Consider the following 14,456-nt stretch of genomic DNA (forward strand, 5'->3'; position numbering starts at 1 on the left):
CCGACTGTTTTTCAGTGAAGGTATCCTCTTCTTGACGCCTTAGAGTGGACACTTTTTTTTTTTTAATCTTCATTTTATTGAGATATATTCACATACCATGCAGTCATACAAAACAAATCATACATTCGATTGTTCACAGTACCATTACATAGTTGTACATTCATCACCTAAATCAATCCCTGACACCTTCATTAGCACACACAAAAAAATAACAAGAATAATAATTAAAGTGAAAAAGAGCAATTGAAGTAAAAAAGAACACTGGGTACCTTTGTCTGTTTGTTTGTTTGTTTCCTTCCCCTATTTTTCTACTCATCCATCCATAAACTAGACAAAGGGGAGTGTGGTCCTTATGGCTTTCTCAATCCCGCTGTCACCCCTCATAAGCTACATTTTTATACAATTGTCTTCGAGATTCATGGGTTCTGGGTTGTAGTTTGATAGTTTCAGGTATCTACCACCAGCTACCCCAATTCTTTAGAACCTAAAAAGGGTTGTCTAAATTGTGCGTAAGAGTGCCCACCAGAGTGACCTCTCGGCTCCTTTTGGAATCTCTCTGCCACTGAAGCTTATTTCATTTCCTTTCACATCCCCCTTTTGGTCAAGAAGATATTCTCCATCCCACGATGCTGGGTCTACATTCCTGTGTGGACACTTTTACGGAATTAGAACTGTAAATTTGTAACCTAATAAATCCCTTTTATAAAAGCCAATCCATTTCTGGTGTTTTGCATTCCGGTAGCATTAGCAAATTAGAACAGATTTTGGTACCAGAGAAGTGGGATGCTGGTGCTGCTGAGCTTGCAAATATCAAACATGTTGGAACGGCTTTTTAAATGGATAAGGGGAAGATTCTGAAAGAATTGTGAGGAGCTTGATAGAAAAGGTCTAGACTGCTTTGAAGAGACTGTTCGTGGAAATGTGGACTCTAAAAATACTTCTGATAAGGCCTTGAGCAGAAATAACGAATGTGTTGTTGCCAACTGGAAGGAACGTGATCCTTGTTTTAAAGTGGCAGAGAATTTGGCAAAATTGAGTCCTGGTGTTGGATGGAAGGCAGAATTTGAAAGCAACAACCTGAGATATTTAGCTGATGAAATCTCCAAGCTAAATATAGTAGTAGCCTGGCTTCTACTTGCAGCTTATAGTAAAATGTGACAGGAGAGAGATAAACTTAGAACTGAACTCTTGGGTTCAAAGAAACCAGAAACTGATGGTTTGGAAAATTCCGGGCTTCCAAAAAGTGGAACCCCAGAAGCTACAGCCCAACGTGAGGATTTAAACAAACATGGAACCCAGCCGCAATTTCAATACAAGCCAGGATTGGAGATGGACTTATCCAGAAAGGATTTGTGGAAAGTCCTATTGTCTGATGGCTTTGACCCCTGTGTGCTTCATGCGAAGCCAACAGAATTTTTGCAAGTTCTTTACAGACTGAGATGCTGCCGGTTTGGACTGGAGAAAACAGACAAGGAACAAATTGAAAGAAAAATTTCTTCAAAGACAGAGCTATAGAGGTTGAGGTCTGGAGTCAAGAGGTCTCAGGCTGGAAGAGTGAAGTGGCCCACACACATGGAAAGGTCAAGTTTGCCCCGGAGTTCAAGGGTGGGCCTTCTGTCTTGATGCTCAGGAAAAGTTCTGCCATACCAGGTGCGAAAGAGGGTGGAGCACATTCCCCGGGGACTGGGGAGAGACTGGCCGCCACCCCACTATTCTGAAGGGGTTGAGCATGGGCCCAGGAAATGGAAGAGAATCTGGGTGCTGCCCCAATGTTTGAGGAGGGTGGAGCCAAGAAGGTGGTCTCCCCAGTGTGTGGCTATGTTGGAGCACTCACCCCAGTGTTTGTAGAGAAAAAGGCTGCCATGAAAGCCTTTGGAAAGGGTTGGACTCCTGCTCTTACATCATTCTGTGAATGACTCTCAGACTTTGAAATCTAATGGAGTTTGCCCTGTGGGTTTTAGGAATTGTTTTGGTCCCTTAAACCCTGTTTTCCTTTCAGTTTCTCCTTATGGTAATGGGAATGTTTACCCTGTGACTGTCCTTCCTTTGCATATTGGAAGCAGATAACTTGTTCTAACTTTCATAGGTACAGAGCCAGAGGGTAATTTTGCTTTTGGACAGATCATGCTTGTAACTGATTTTGATGGGATCTTGTACTTACCTATTGTTACTGAAATGACTTAAGTTTTTGCAATATTGTGATGGGATGAATGTATTTTGTATTTGGAAAGAATATGTTTTTCTGGTGTCCAGGGGGTGGAATGTGCTGGTTTGTATATTTACGTCCCCTAGAAAAAGCCATATTCTTTCATGCATTCTTGTGGGGGCAGACGTATTAGTGTGGACTGGGTTGGAACCTATTGGTTCAGTGTCCATGGAAATGTGACCCACCCAAATGTGGGTGTAACTCTGATTGGATAATTTCCATGGAGGTGTTTAGTTTACTGGAGCACTATATAAGCTCAGACAGAAGGAGCTCATAGCAAGCTGGAGCTGAGACAGACATTTTGAAGACAGCCTTGGAAGTTGGTGCAGACATTTTGGAGAATAATTTTTGAAATGCAACCTAGGAGCAAGCAGATGGCAGCCACGTGCCTTCCCAGCTAAGAGAGTTTTTCCGGATGCCAATGGCCTTTCTCCAGTGAAGGTACCATTTGTTGATGGACATTTTATGGCTTTGAGACTGTAACCCTGTAACCAAATAAACCCCTTTTATAAAAGCCAATCCATTTCTGGTGTTTTGCATTCCAGCAGCATTAGCAAACTAGAACAATGAGAGAAAGGCCATTGGAATCTGGAAAACTTCTGTTAGCTGGGAAGGCACGTGGCTGGCATCTGCTTGCTTGCAGGTTGCCTTTCAAAAAGGCATTCTCCAAAATGTCTCTGTATCAGCCTCTTGGGGCAAACTCTGGGCTAGTACCTCCACAGCATCAGCAAAACTCTGCTTTCAACAGCCGTCTTCAAAATGTCTCTGTAAGTTGTAGTACTAAGCTCCTTCTGTCTGAGCTCTTATATAGAGCTCTAGTAAACTAATCAAGGCCCACGCTGAATGGGCGGGGCCATGCCTCCATGGAAATTATCTAATCAGAGTTATCACCTATAGTTGGGTGGGACACATCTCCATGGAAACAACCTAATCCAAAGGTTCCAACTTAATCAACACTAATATGCCTAATCCAAAGGTTCCAACTTAATCAACACTAATACGTCTGCCCCCACAAGACTGCATCAAAGAACACGGCTTTTCCTGGGGGACATAATATATACAAACCAGTACAAGGTCATTCTCACTTTTAATTCTGAGTAGTATTTCATGACATGGATGTACCTGTTTAAATTACTTTTTAATCAATACTGAGAATGAGCGTCTTTTAATATATTTACTGATCAACTGATATTTTTTCTTCTTTGAATTGCTTTTCATATCCTCAGCCCCTTTTCCTACTTATCTGCTCCCTTTTTTAGCCCTTTGTCATATGTACTACAAATTCTTTTTCCCAAATTAGTTTTGTTTATGTTGAGTTTTGCAATAGTGCTTTTTATTTTTGTGTAGTCAAATATTCTTCTATATTTTCTTCTAATACTAATAACATAAAATGGTTAGTTTTTTTACAGTAAAAATCTTTAATAAATCTTTAACTTATTTTAGCATAAGGAGTTGGCAAGCTGAGTCTTGGGATCCACTAGCAGTGTGGTAGAGTAGGAAGTCTACGGGGCTAGGAATCAAGAGGCTTGGGTTCTAGTTCTGACCGTGCCATTACCTAGTCATGTCACTTGAACTTATATGATCAGTTTATTTAACCACCATAACTACATGAAACCTTGAACAGGGAGTGAGATCTGGTTGTTTGTACAGGTTAGAGTAAAGCCCAATACATCCCAGCCTGCCTTTTCTACTTAACAGAATTGTTTCAAAAAAACAAATAAGATAATAGATGGGAAAAAAATTCTCCAAAATGCTCAACATATGCTGTCAATTTATCAAAAAAAATTTTAAGCATTATATACATAATATATATTTGTGTTTTTTACAATACTATTTCACTCCATGTGCCATATACTAGAAGACGCAAAAAACATTAAGTAGCTTGCCCTCCCCAAAATTCTAAGTCCAAAGATGTCAAATGACTTGCCTACATCATAGGTGAAGCTTAGAGAAAACCTGAATCACAAGTAGCTACACCCCAGCTCTCCTCTAAGTCAAATAACACTATTTTCCTGAATTAAGACCTGCTGAAAGTGAATGGTCATCAGTTGTCTGTATTCATATCTCTAACTACTAAAAACCAACCAACCAAAGTACTGTCTGAAAAACATAGAACCTATAATTAGGATGTGATGGGGGTGACAGCAGAGAATGCAGGCAGAAAGAACAGAATGAGAGGAATGAGTTATAAGTTATAGACTCACCTTGCTTCCGACAGCCTGGAATTTTGATAAACGCTCCATAGTCTGTCACCATAGCAACCTGTAAAGGAAAAAATTCAATGTCACACAAATGAGAATTTCTTCCATGGCACTTAACAAGTCTCCCCAAATTTCTACTTGGTACTTACTGCCTGTGTCTTCTGCAAAACTGCCTGAAAGTGATAATGCATCAAACAATCTTCATGTTCATTTTGAAATTTAGCCTGACAGGTAACATTTAAACACTGGTGAGACAGGTCTACTGTCAAATGATATGACAGTACCTGGGATGCCTTAATTCCATACTTATCAAAATCCCCAAAGCAAGTATATGAATGAAGGGAGCAAATAGCAAAAAATCAGGTAATTAAGCTAAACTTTATATTAGCTGGGGCTCAGTCCTCACATTCCAATAAAGAAACATTAGTAAGTTGGGATAGTTCATGTAGGATGTCCCTTTGAGCTCAACTTCAAATCAAACCAGACTATACAGCTGTTCTTTTTCACTTCAAACCTGAGTCCTGGGTTTTATCAAGACAATTAAAGCAAAAGTCAATATGCAGATATCCTTCAGAATCTGAGAGATGTAATCATAAAGAAAAGACTTAACCCCAAATGTTTTGCAGAATGATCCAAGATGGAGAAGTTAAGAGGCTTGATGGGTCTATCTAACAAGTAACTAATAAATGTTAGTGATGAAAAACCCAAAACCCCTGCCAGATGAATGAATCGTTATCCCAGGCTCTACCTGTCTCCTTGCCCTCTCTATTCTTTGGCCCATTCTCACGTATGTAGAATAGTATTAAAGTTATCACTACATACTATAATTATTGCTAAATTCATTAAAACATTCAATGCTGTCTTACACATACAAACAATTCTTTTCAGCATCTTTATTTAGTTGCTTCATCTTGGGCAATCACAATCTCTCTCTAGGTTTCTGTTTCACCATAACTAAAACAATCTATGCTGCACTGCTACTCACTAATACATATTGAATGCTTGCTATGTGGAAAACACTATTGAGAGTGCTTTACATTATTCTCTTAACACATATGCATTATGTATTATTATTATCTCTATTCTAAGGTGACAAAATTGATGCATTAAGGGATGAGGTTACTGACCAAGGTCCAAAGCTAGTAAGTGAAAGAGCTGGGATTTGAACCCAGGGAATCTTAACCACACTAAAGCTGCTCATGAGTTCCCTTTAACTATAAAATTTTAAGGCCAAAATCAATGTGACATCTGATATATTATCTGCTTCTGGCAATAGTCTTAGGAAGTGTATATGGTCGGTTCTTACGTTGCTGAAGTGTAGTTATAGTAAAAGCACAGGATGTGGAGAGAAAGAGATATAGCTTCTAATCTTGTCACTTACTATCTGTGGGATCTTTTTTTTTAAATACTGTATTTTTTTTTAAATTTTATTGTGGTAACATATATATAATATTAAATTTTATAGCCATTTGTAAGTTTACAATTCAGTGGTGTTAATTACATTAACAATATTGTGCTACCATCACCACCATTCATTATCAAAACTTTTCTATCACCCCAAAGAGAAAATCTGTACCCATTATGCATTAATTCCCCAAACTCTGCCCCTGGTAACCTGTACTCCTGTCTCTAATAACTTTTATATTCCAGTTATTACATATAAGTGAAACTGTATAATATCTATCCTTTGTATCTGGATCATTTTATTCAACATGATGTCTTCAAGGTTTATCCATATTGTAGTATGTATCAGAACTTCATTCCTATTTATGACTAAATAATATTTCACTATATGGATATACTACATTTTATTTATCATTCATCTGTTGATGGACACTTGGGTCATTTCCACCTTTTCAGTACCGTGAATAACGTCACTATGAATATTGTTGAAAAAGTATCTGTTTGAGTCCCTGTTTTCAATTGTTTTGGGTATATACATAATATTGGAATTGCCAGGTTTTCTGGTTTGCTAATGCTGCCATTTTGCAAAACACCAGAAATTGATTGGCTTTTATAAAGGGGGTTTATTTGGTTACAAAGTACAGTCTTAAGGCCATAAAGTGTCCAAGGTAAGGCATCAACAATAGGGTACCCTCACTGAAGGATGGCTGATGGTGTCTTGGAACACCTCTGTTGTCTGGGAAGGCATATGGCTGGCGTCCTCTTCCTTTGCTCCCAGGTTGTATTTCAAAATGGCGTTCCCCCAGGACATTTCTCTCCAGGCCTCTGGGGGTATTCTCGTAGTTTCTCTGGGCTAGCAAAAGTCTGCTTTCAATGGCCATCTCCAAAATGTCTATCTTAGCTTCAGCTCCTCCAAAATGCCACTCTCAGTTGCTGTCTTTGGGGTCCCTCTGTTTGTGAGCTCTTTCTATAGGACTCCAGAGAACTAATCAAGACCCACCTTGAATGGGTGGGGCCACATTTCCATGGAAACATTCAATCAAGAGGTCACACTATAATCAAAGGTGTCACTCACAGTTGGGTGGGTCACATCTCCATGGAAACACTCAATCAGAAGGTTCCAACCTATTCAACACTAATACATCTGCCCCCACAAGAATGCATTAAAGAATGTGGCTTTTTCTGGGGGACATAATATATATAAACCAGCACACCAGGTCATATGATAATTCTATGTTTAACTTTTTGAGGAACTGCCAAACTGTTTTCTGCAGTAGCTGCACCAATTTACATTCCCACCAGTAATGCACATAGGTTCCAATTTCTCTACATCCTCAAAATTTGTTACTTTCCATTTTTAAAATAACAGCCATCCTAGTGAGTGTGAAGTAGTATCTTGCTGAGGTCCTACCTATGGGATCTTGAACATGACTTGCCTTTCAGGGCCTAAGTCCCTATTTATACTCACTTTGCTGCTACAGATAACAGACGATGTACATAAAGTACCCAGAACTAGTATCTGGCACCTAATGTATATTCAATAAATTGCAGCTTTTAAAAAATAATTTACAGTCCAAGACACTGAGGCACAAAAAAGGTAGGTAGAAAGGCACACAACTAACTTAGATACAAACTATGGATAGAACCTAGGTCTCAACTCCTAGCCAGTACCTCCTATTTTACCAAGTATATCCACATTACTCACTTTAATGTTAGAATGAAAACAGATAAGAACTTCATTCTCCCTATTTTTAATGGGGATATTGAGATAGTTTTTCATCAGCCATAAATTAATACCGCCATCTCCCAACAACAACAAAAAACCTAGCAAACCCAGAGGAGAAGCAGAACTAGATTTCCAGGGTTATAACAACATAATACTCAAAATAACCAGTTCTCAACAAAAAAAATTTCAATTAGATCTCCAAGATAACACAGCATTAAAAATGGGTTAACAGAAGAAGGACTGTAAAAGATGATGGCATAAGAAGCTCCAGGATTTAGTCCCTCCACCAAAACAACTACTGAACTGACAGGAACTGTCTGGATCAACTATTTCAAAACTCTGGAGTCTAGTGGAACAATGCGCAGCATCCAGGGAAGAGGTAGAGGAAGAGGCAGATATAAATTGACATAAGTATCAGTGAATTTCACCCTCTGAGCAGCAGCTACCATCCAACCATTTTGCAGGCAGCAGTGGAGACTGCAGCCTGGGCTGGTATAGATTGGAGGTGCCACAGTGGGCTAAAACGACTTAGGCCTCCAATATCTGGGGAAGGGGGGAGGCGGTACCTGACTGCTGAGCATAGCTTTTCATCAGCTACTTTAGATGGCTGGGGGACGGGCTCTGAAGGTGGCCATTGTTCCATCCCCCCTCAGGTAAAAACAGCAGAAGAGTCTTAAAGAGGAAGTATCTTTTTTTTTTTTCCTTTCTGCTCTTTCCATCCCCCATTTAGGAGCAAAAATAGTTTAGAAAAGTCACAAATTGTTACCTCCATCTCTCAACAACAAAAAACCTGCAAACCCAGAGGAGAAGTAGAACTAGATTTCCAGGGTTATAACAACATAATACTCAAAATGTCAAGTTCTCAACAAAAAAAATTTCAAATCATATAAAAAAACAGGAAAGTATACCTCATTCACCAGAAAAAAGGAATTCACCAGAAACCATTCCTGAGGAAGCTCATACATTGTAACTATTAGTTAAAGACTTACATCATCTGAACAAAATACAGATAGAAATTATAAAAAGAAATCAAATAGAAATTTTGGAGCTGCAAAGTACAGTAATTGAAATGAAAAACTCACTAGATGGATTTAACAGCAGATTTGAAGAGACAGAAAAAAGGATCAGTGAATTTGAAGACAAGACAATTGAAATTATCCAGTGTGAGGAGCAGAAAGAATAAATAATGAAGAAAAATGAACAGAGCCCAAGGGATCTGTGGGGCACCATCAAACATACCAACGTATGCATCACTGGAGTCCCCAAAAAGACAACAGAGAGGAAGGGGCAGAAAAAGTATATGAAGAAGTAATGGCCCAAATCTTCCCAAATCTGATGAAAGACATGAATATACACATCCAAGAATCACAACAAACTCCAAGTAGGTAGACTCTAAGAGATCCAACTAAGACATGTTATAGTGAAATTGTCAAAATCCAAAGACAAAGAGAAGATTTTGAAAGCTACAAGAGAGAAGCAATCGTCACATACAAGGAATCTTCAATAAGATTAACAGAGAATTTCTTATCAGAAACCACGGAGGCCAGAAAACACTGGGATGTCATATTTAAAGTGCTTAAAGTATAAAAACTATCAACCAATAACGCCAATGTATACATGTTACTAAAGTAAAAATGAAAAAAAAAACCCACAAAAGACAGAGGACTGTACAACACAGTGAACTCTAATGTAAACTATGGACTATAGTTAATAGTACAATTATAATAATATTATTTCATCAATTGTATCAAAGGTACCACACTAATGGAAGGTGTTCATAATAGAAGACCTATATGGGAACTCTGTATTTTCTGCATGAATTTTTTGTAAACTTAGAACTTCTCTTAAAAAAATTTTTTTTTTTATTAAAGATGAAATAAAGAACACTGGTAAAGGTAACTAAAAGGTAAATATTAAAAACCCTGTACTTCTGGTTTGTAACTGCTTTCCTCTCCACCCACCATGACCTAACAAGCACACTTGTAAAATAAACATTTAAAATCTATGTTAATGAGCATACAATGTAAAAGATGTAATCTGAGACAATAACAATGTAAAGCGGGGGAGGAGATATATAGGAGTAGAGATTTTGTATACTATTGAAACTAGGTTGGTACTAGTTGAACTAAGTTGTTATCAGTTTAAGATGTTAAATGTAATTACAAAGGTAACCACTAAGAAAATAATTAAAAGATACAGAGAAAAGGAAAGAAGGAAGGAATCAAAATGGTACACTACAAAAAAAGCAGCAAAATACACAGAAAGACAATAATGGAGTAATTGCAATGGATACTTAGATTTTACACCAAAAGCACAAGAAACAAAAGAAAAATATTTGTAAACCATATATCAGATAAGTGTTTAATAAACAGAATATATAAAGAACTCCTACAACTCAACAACAAAAAGACAAATGAGATCCAGTTAAAAAATGGGCCAGGCATAGGGGACTGGTGGTTTGATGGGTTGAGCCCTCTACCACAGGTTTTACCCTTGGGAAGACGGTTGCTGCAAAGGAGAGGCTAGGCCTCCCTATGGTTGTGCCTAAGAGCCTCCTCCCGAATGCCTCTTTGTTGCTCAGATGTGGCCCTGTCTCTCTAGCTAAGCCAACTTGAAAGGTAAAATCACTGCCCTCCCCCCTACGTGGGATCAGACACCCAGGGGAGTGAATCTCCCTGGCAACGTGGAATATGACTCCCGGGGAGGAATGTAGACCTGGCATCGTGGGACGGAGAACATCTTCTTGACCAAAAGGGGGATGTGAAAGGAAATGAAATAAGCTTCAGTGGCAGAGAGATTCCAAAAGGAGCCGAGAGGTCGCTCTGGTGGGCACTCTTATGCACACTTTAGACAACCCTTTTTAGGTTCTAAAGAATTGGGGTAGCTGGTAGTGGATACCTGAAACTATCAAACTACAACCCAGAACCCATGAATCTCGAAGTCAGTTGTATAAAAATGTAGCTTATGAGGGGTGACAATGGGATTGGGAAAGCCATAAGGACCACACTCCACTTTGTCTAGTTTATGGATGGATGAGTAGAAAAATAGGGGAAGAAACAAACAGACAAAGGTACCCAGTGTTCCTTTTTACTTCAATTGCTCTTTTTCACTCTAATTATTATTCTTGTTGTTTTTGTGTGTGTGCTAATGAAGGTGTCAGGGATTGATTTGGGTGATGAATGTACCACTATGTAATGGTACTGTAAACAATCGAAAGTACGATTTGTTTTGTATGACTGCGTGGTATGTGAATATATCTCAATAAAATGAAGATTAAAAAAAAAAAAAAAAAAAATGGGCCAGGGATTTGAATAACCTTTTCTCCAAAGAGGTCATTCAAATGGCCAATAAGTATATGAACAGATGCTCCAAATCATCAGCCATTAAAAGAAATGCAAATTAAAACTATGAGATGCAATTTTGCATCCACTAGGATGGTTATTATTTTTAAAACTGAAAATAACAAGTGTTGACAAGGATGTAGAAAAACAGGAACCTTTGTACATTGTGGCAATGTAAAATGGTACAGCCATTGTGTGAAAACAGTTTGGTGGTTCCGCAGAAAGTTAAACAGAGAATTACCACATGACCCAGCAATTCCACTCCTAGGTACACCAAAAAGAATTGAAAGTAGGGACTTGAACAGATATTTGTACATCAGTGTTCATTGCAGCATTATTCAGAACAGTCCAAAGGGGGAAGCAACCCAAGTGTCCAGTAACAGATGAATGGAAAAACAAAGGGTCGTATATCTACAAAACAGAATATTATTCAGCCAAAAAAGAAGTCAAGTGTTGCTACATGTGACAACATGGATGAACCTTGCAGACATCATGTTGAACGATATAAGACAGACACAAAAAGACAAATATTGCACGATTTATCTTGCATGAAATACTCAGAATAAACAAATTCAAAGAGACAGAAAGCAGTGGTGGGGGAAGGAGAGGAATGGAACGTTATTGTCAAATGAGTATGAGTTCTGGGATGATGAAAATAGTCTGGAAATAGTGATGAAACTTACACAGTATTGTCAATGCACTTAATACCAAAGAACTGTCCACTTAAAATGGTTGATTATTTTATATATATTTTACCACAGTTAAAAATAAACTATTAAATAAAATTAAAAAAAAAAAAAACATTTTAAAGGAAAAAAACACGGAATGAGAACCAAAAGTTGTAAACTGCTGTTCTACAGATGACATCTCTGTGCTGGGGAAGGCATCAGACAGACCTAAAGATACAGTACAATCAGACAGCCACTGGCACTTATCAAGGCATGGTGGAGCTGGAGGAAGGACTTTAGAGATTAGCAGGTCCAACCTTGTCATTTTTAAATGAGAGAACTGAAGAACAGAGACACAAAGTGCTTACCCAAGTTCACGAAGCAATTTGTTCTCCGTAAAACAGGGCCACATGGATAAAGAAGGTAAGACTTTCCATTTTTAATTACAATAAAATCAAATAGCTGCTTCTTTCTAGGCCAACTGAAGATACTTTGACTGGCTTTTGCTCCAGGGTTCTAAAAAAAAGGGCTGAGAGTCTCATATTGTGTAACAGGATTATTAAAGGGTATAATTATCTAACAAATTTAAAAGTAGCATCTGGAAGTTGGAGCCCAAATCACTTTGCTACCATAAATTAAGACAATCTCACTTTTCAATCCTGAAGCTCCATGTCACATTATGGTCTTTAGGGGAAATATCATAACAAACCTTAATTTGGCTGCTCCCAAAACAAAAAGCTAATGTGCTCCAGAATGGATACACTCAACAGTTCAGCTAGGAAAAACCATTCTGGCCTTTTTCTAGCACCAGGTGTTTCCATCACTGTGTCTCCTAGGGTACAGTCAGAGGTGAAATTAACAGGATGGCACCTGCCACAGATGATCACACAGTCTGTCTAGTATCTCAAGAATAATTAGTCAAATGGCTCAGGGAAAAATATTCAGTTATCTCAACTGTTTTTGGGGCTTGGGTAAAATGAATTTACCATCTTCAGATTAGAGGTTGCATTGGCCTTGAAATTAGTTATCCCCATAAAGCAAACAAAGAATTTGAAGATCAGAGACATTAGGTTACTTACCCAAAGTTATAAAGGTAAAAAGTAGCAGGGCCAGGTGTAGAACAAAAGTATTTCTTACCAACACCAATTTCCTCTCAGCATTTCTTTGGCTATGGCAAGACTAGGCCAAATCCCAACTCCCACTGCTATGCTCATATCCCCTACCATGCTTAATGGACTCCAGCATCATTAGGCTTGCAATTTTTTTTTTAAATTTTATTTTAATGTAACCCAGTCTTCTTTGCAAATAGGTACACATTAAATGTTTGCTGAATGAATATTTTAAAATAGTTTCTTCTTCCAATTTGTTGGAAATTCCAAATGAAATTTCTCTTTTCCTAATTCCAGTCACTTCTAAGCCTTAATTTTTCAAAAAGTGCTCCTGAAATTCTAAGCTAGAACTATAAAGTTTTGACAACATCCCTCCAGCCCCCCCTTCCTGATAGTAAAAGGAAATCTAAAATCTACACTAATTCAAGTCCCCTCTCATAAAGGAAAAATCTGTAGGTCAGAAGCCACATTACTAGAAATCTGAGTCAGCTCCCTTTTGTGCAGCACCTATGTGTGAGGGCTTCATGATAAGAGGAATCAATTTAACCTCCAGTGCTACCACTTCCTTTTTCTGAGCCCTGATATTTCAGTGACCCTTGGGGGATACATTGGGCTTTCAAGAGAGAAGACAGAAAAGCAGACTTGTTTGCTTTTTGTTAGTGTTATTATCCTTTGTCTTTTGACTGTTAAATTACAAGTTGAGATCAATTTAGAAGTCAGAGCCACAATTATCTACAACCACCTGACAACCATAAAGTCTGTCCTCAGAAACTTCACTCTAATAGATGAAACTTTTGTCAATCATAAAGAAAGTATGAATGAGATAATGATAAAGTTAAAATACTGCAGGCACTCATAAGACACTGAAAACAGTTTTTTTTTGGCTTCACTTTTAATTTAAGAGGGAGATAACTTGAAAAAAACTCTATGTCTCAGGCACTGGGCTTTTACAGATGATAGCGTGTTTAAACAACAAAGCAATGCTATAGAAATAGTTATTCTCTTCATTTAACAAATGAGAAAACTGAGGCTCAAAGAGATTAAGTGATGATCTCAAGAACCACACCGTTAGTAAGTAAAAGAGCTAAGACTGGAATCCAGGTTCTGGCTAAACAAAAAGTCTCTGTTCTCTAAATAAATACAATGTCTTCTCCCTCGAAGAATACAGAAATGTACTGAGTACCTACTATTTTCTACCTATCTACCTGAGCTTGAGATATACAACAGTAAACAAAACAGACATGGCTCTGCCCTTGTGGGGTCTGGTGTCATGTGAAGAAGATGAGCACTAAACAAGTAAATAAATAAATAAATACAAGATGTATCTTTTTAGGTAGGGTGAAAAAGACAGACCTCTGAAGAGATGACTTTATGGCTGAGACCTATAAGCTGAAGAAAAGTTGGTGGAAGAGAATGATTGATAGAAGGAATAGCATGTGCAAAAGTCCTAAGGAGGAAGTGAGCTTAGAATGTTCAGAGCTATAGGGAAGTCAGTGTGGCTGGAGTATGGGCAGAGTAGAATAAACCATTACCACTAGAGAAGGCAGAAGTTAATTCATGTAAGAGCCATGAAAACAAGTCTAGAGGTATTCAAGCATAATAAGAAACCTCTGGAGAACTGTGAGAAGAAAGCAGCATGTGTCTGTCATGTGAAGAACAGATTAGAGAGAGGCTACAAAAGAGGCAGGGATCCTAGTAAGGAGACCATTGTAGTAGGTCAGGCAAAAGATGGAGAGCTTGAACTAATGGGGTACCAAGGGGTTAAAGATGTATACAAACTGGAGATATATTTAGGAGATAG

General features: G+C 38.2%; 1 protein-coding gene across 1 annotated transcript in view; it reads right to left on the minus strand.

Moving 5' to 3' along the window:
* ZCCHC17 (zinc finger CCHC-type containing 17) overlaps window positions 1-14,456 on the minus strand; it is a 95,778-nt gene that overhangs the window by 45,466 nt on the left and 35,856 nt on the right. Inside the window, exon 3 of the mRNA XM_037827907.1 lies at window positions 4,411-4,468. Within this exon, the coding sequence (XP_037683835.1) occupies window positions 4,411-4,468 (58 nt within the window). The remainder of the gene's footprint in view (window positions 1-4,410; window positions 4,469-14,456) is intronic.

This window comes from Choloepus didactylus, chromosome 2, assembly GCF_015220235.1.
Source record: "Choloepus didactylus isolate mChoDid1 chromosome 2, mChoDid1.pri, whole genome shotgun sequence".
NCBI lineage: Eukaryota > Metazoa > Chordata > Mammalia > Pilosa > Megalonychidae > Choloepus > Choloepus didactylus.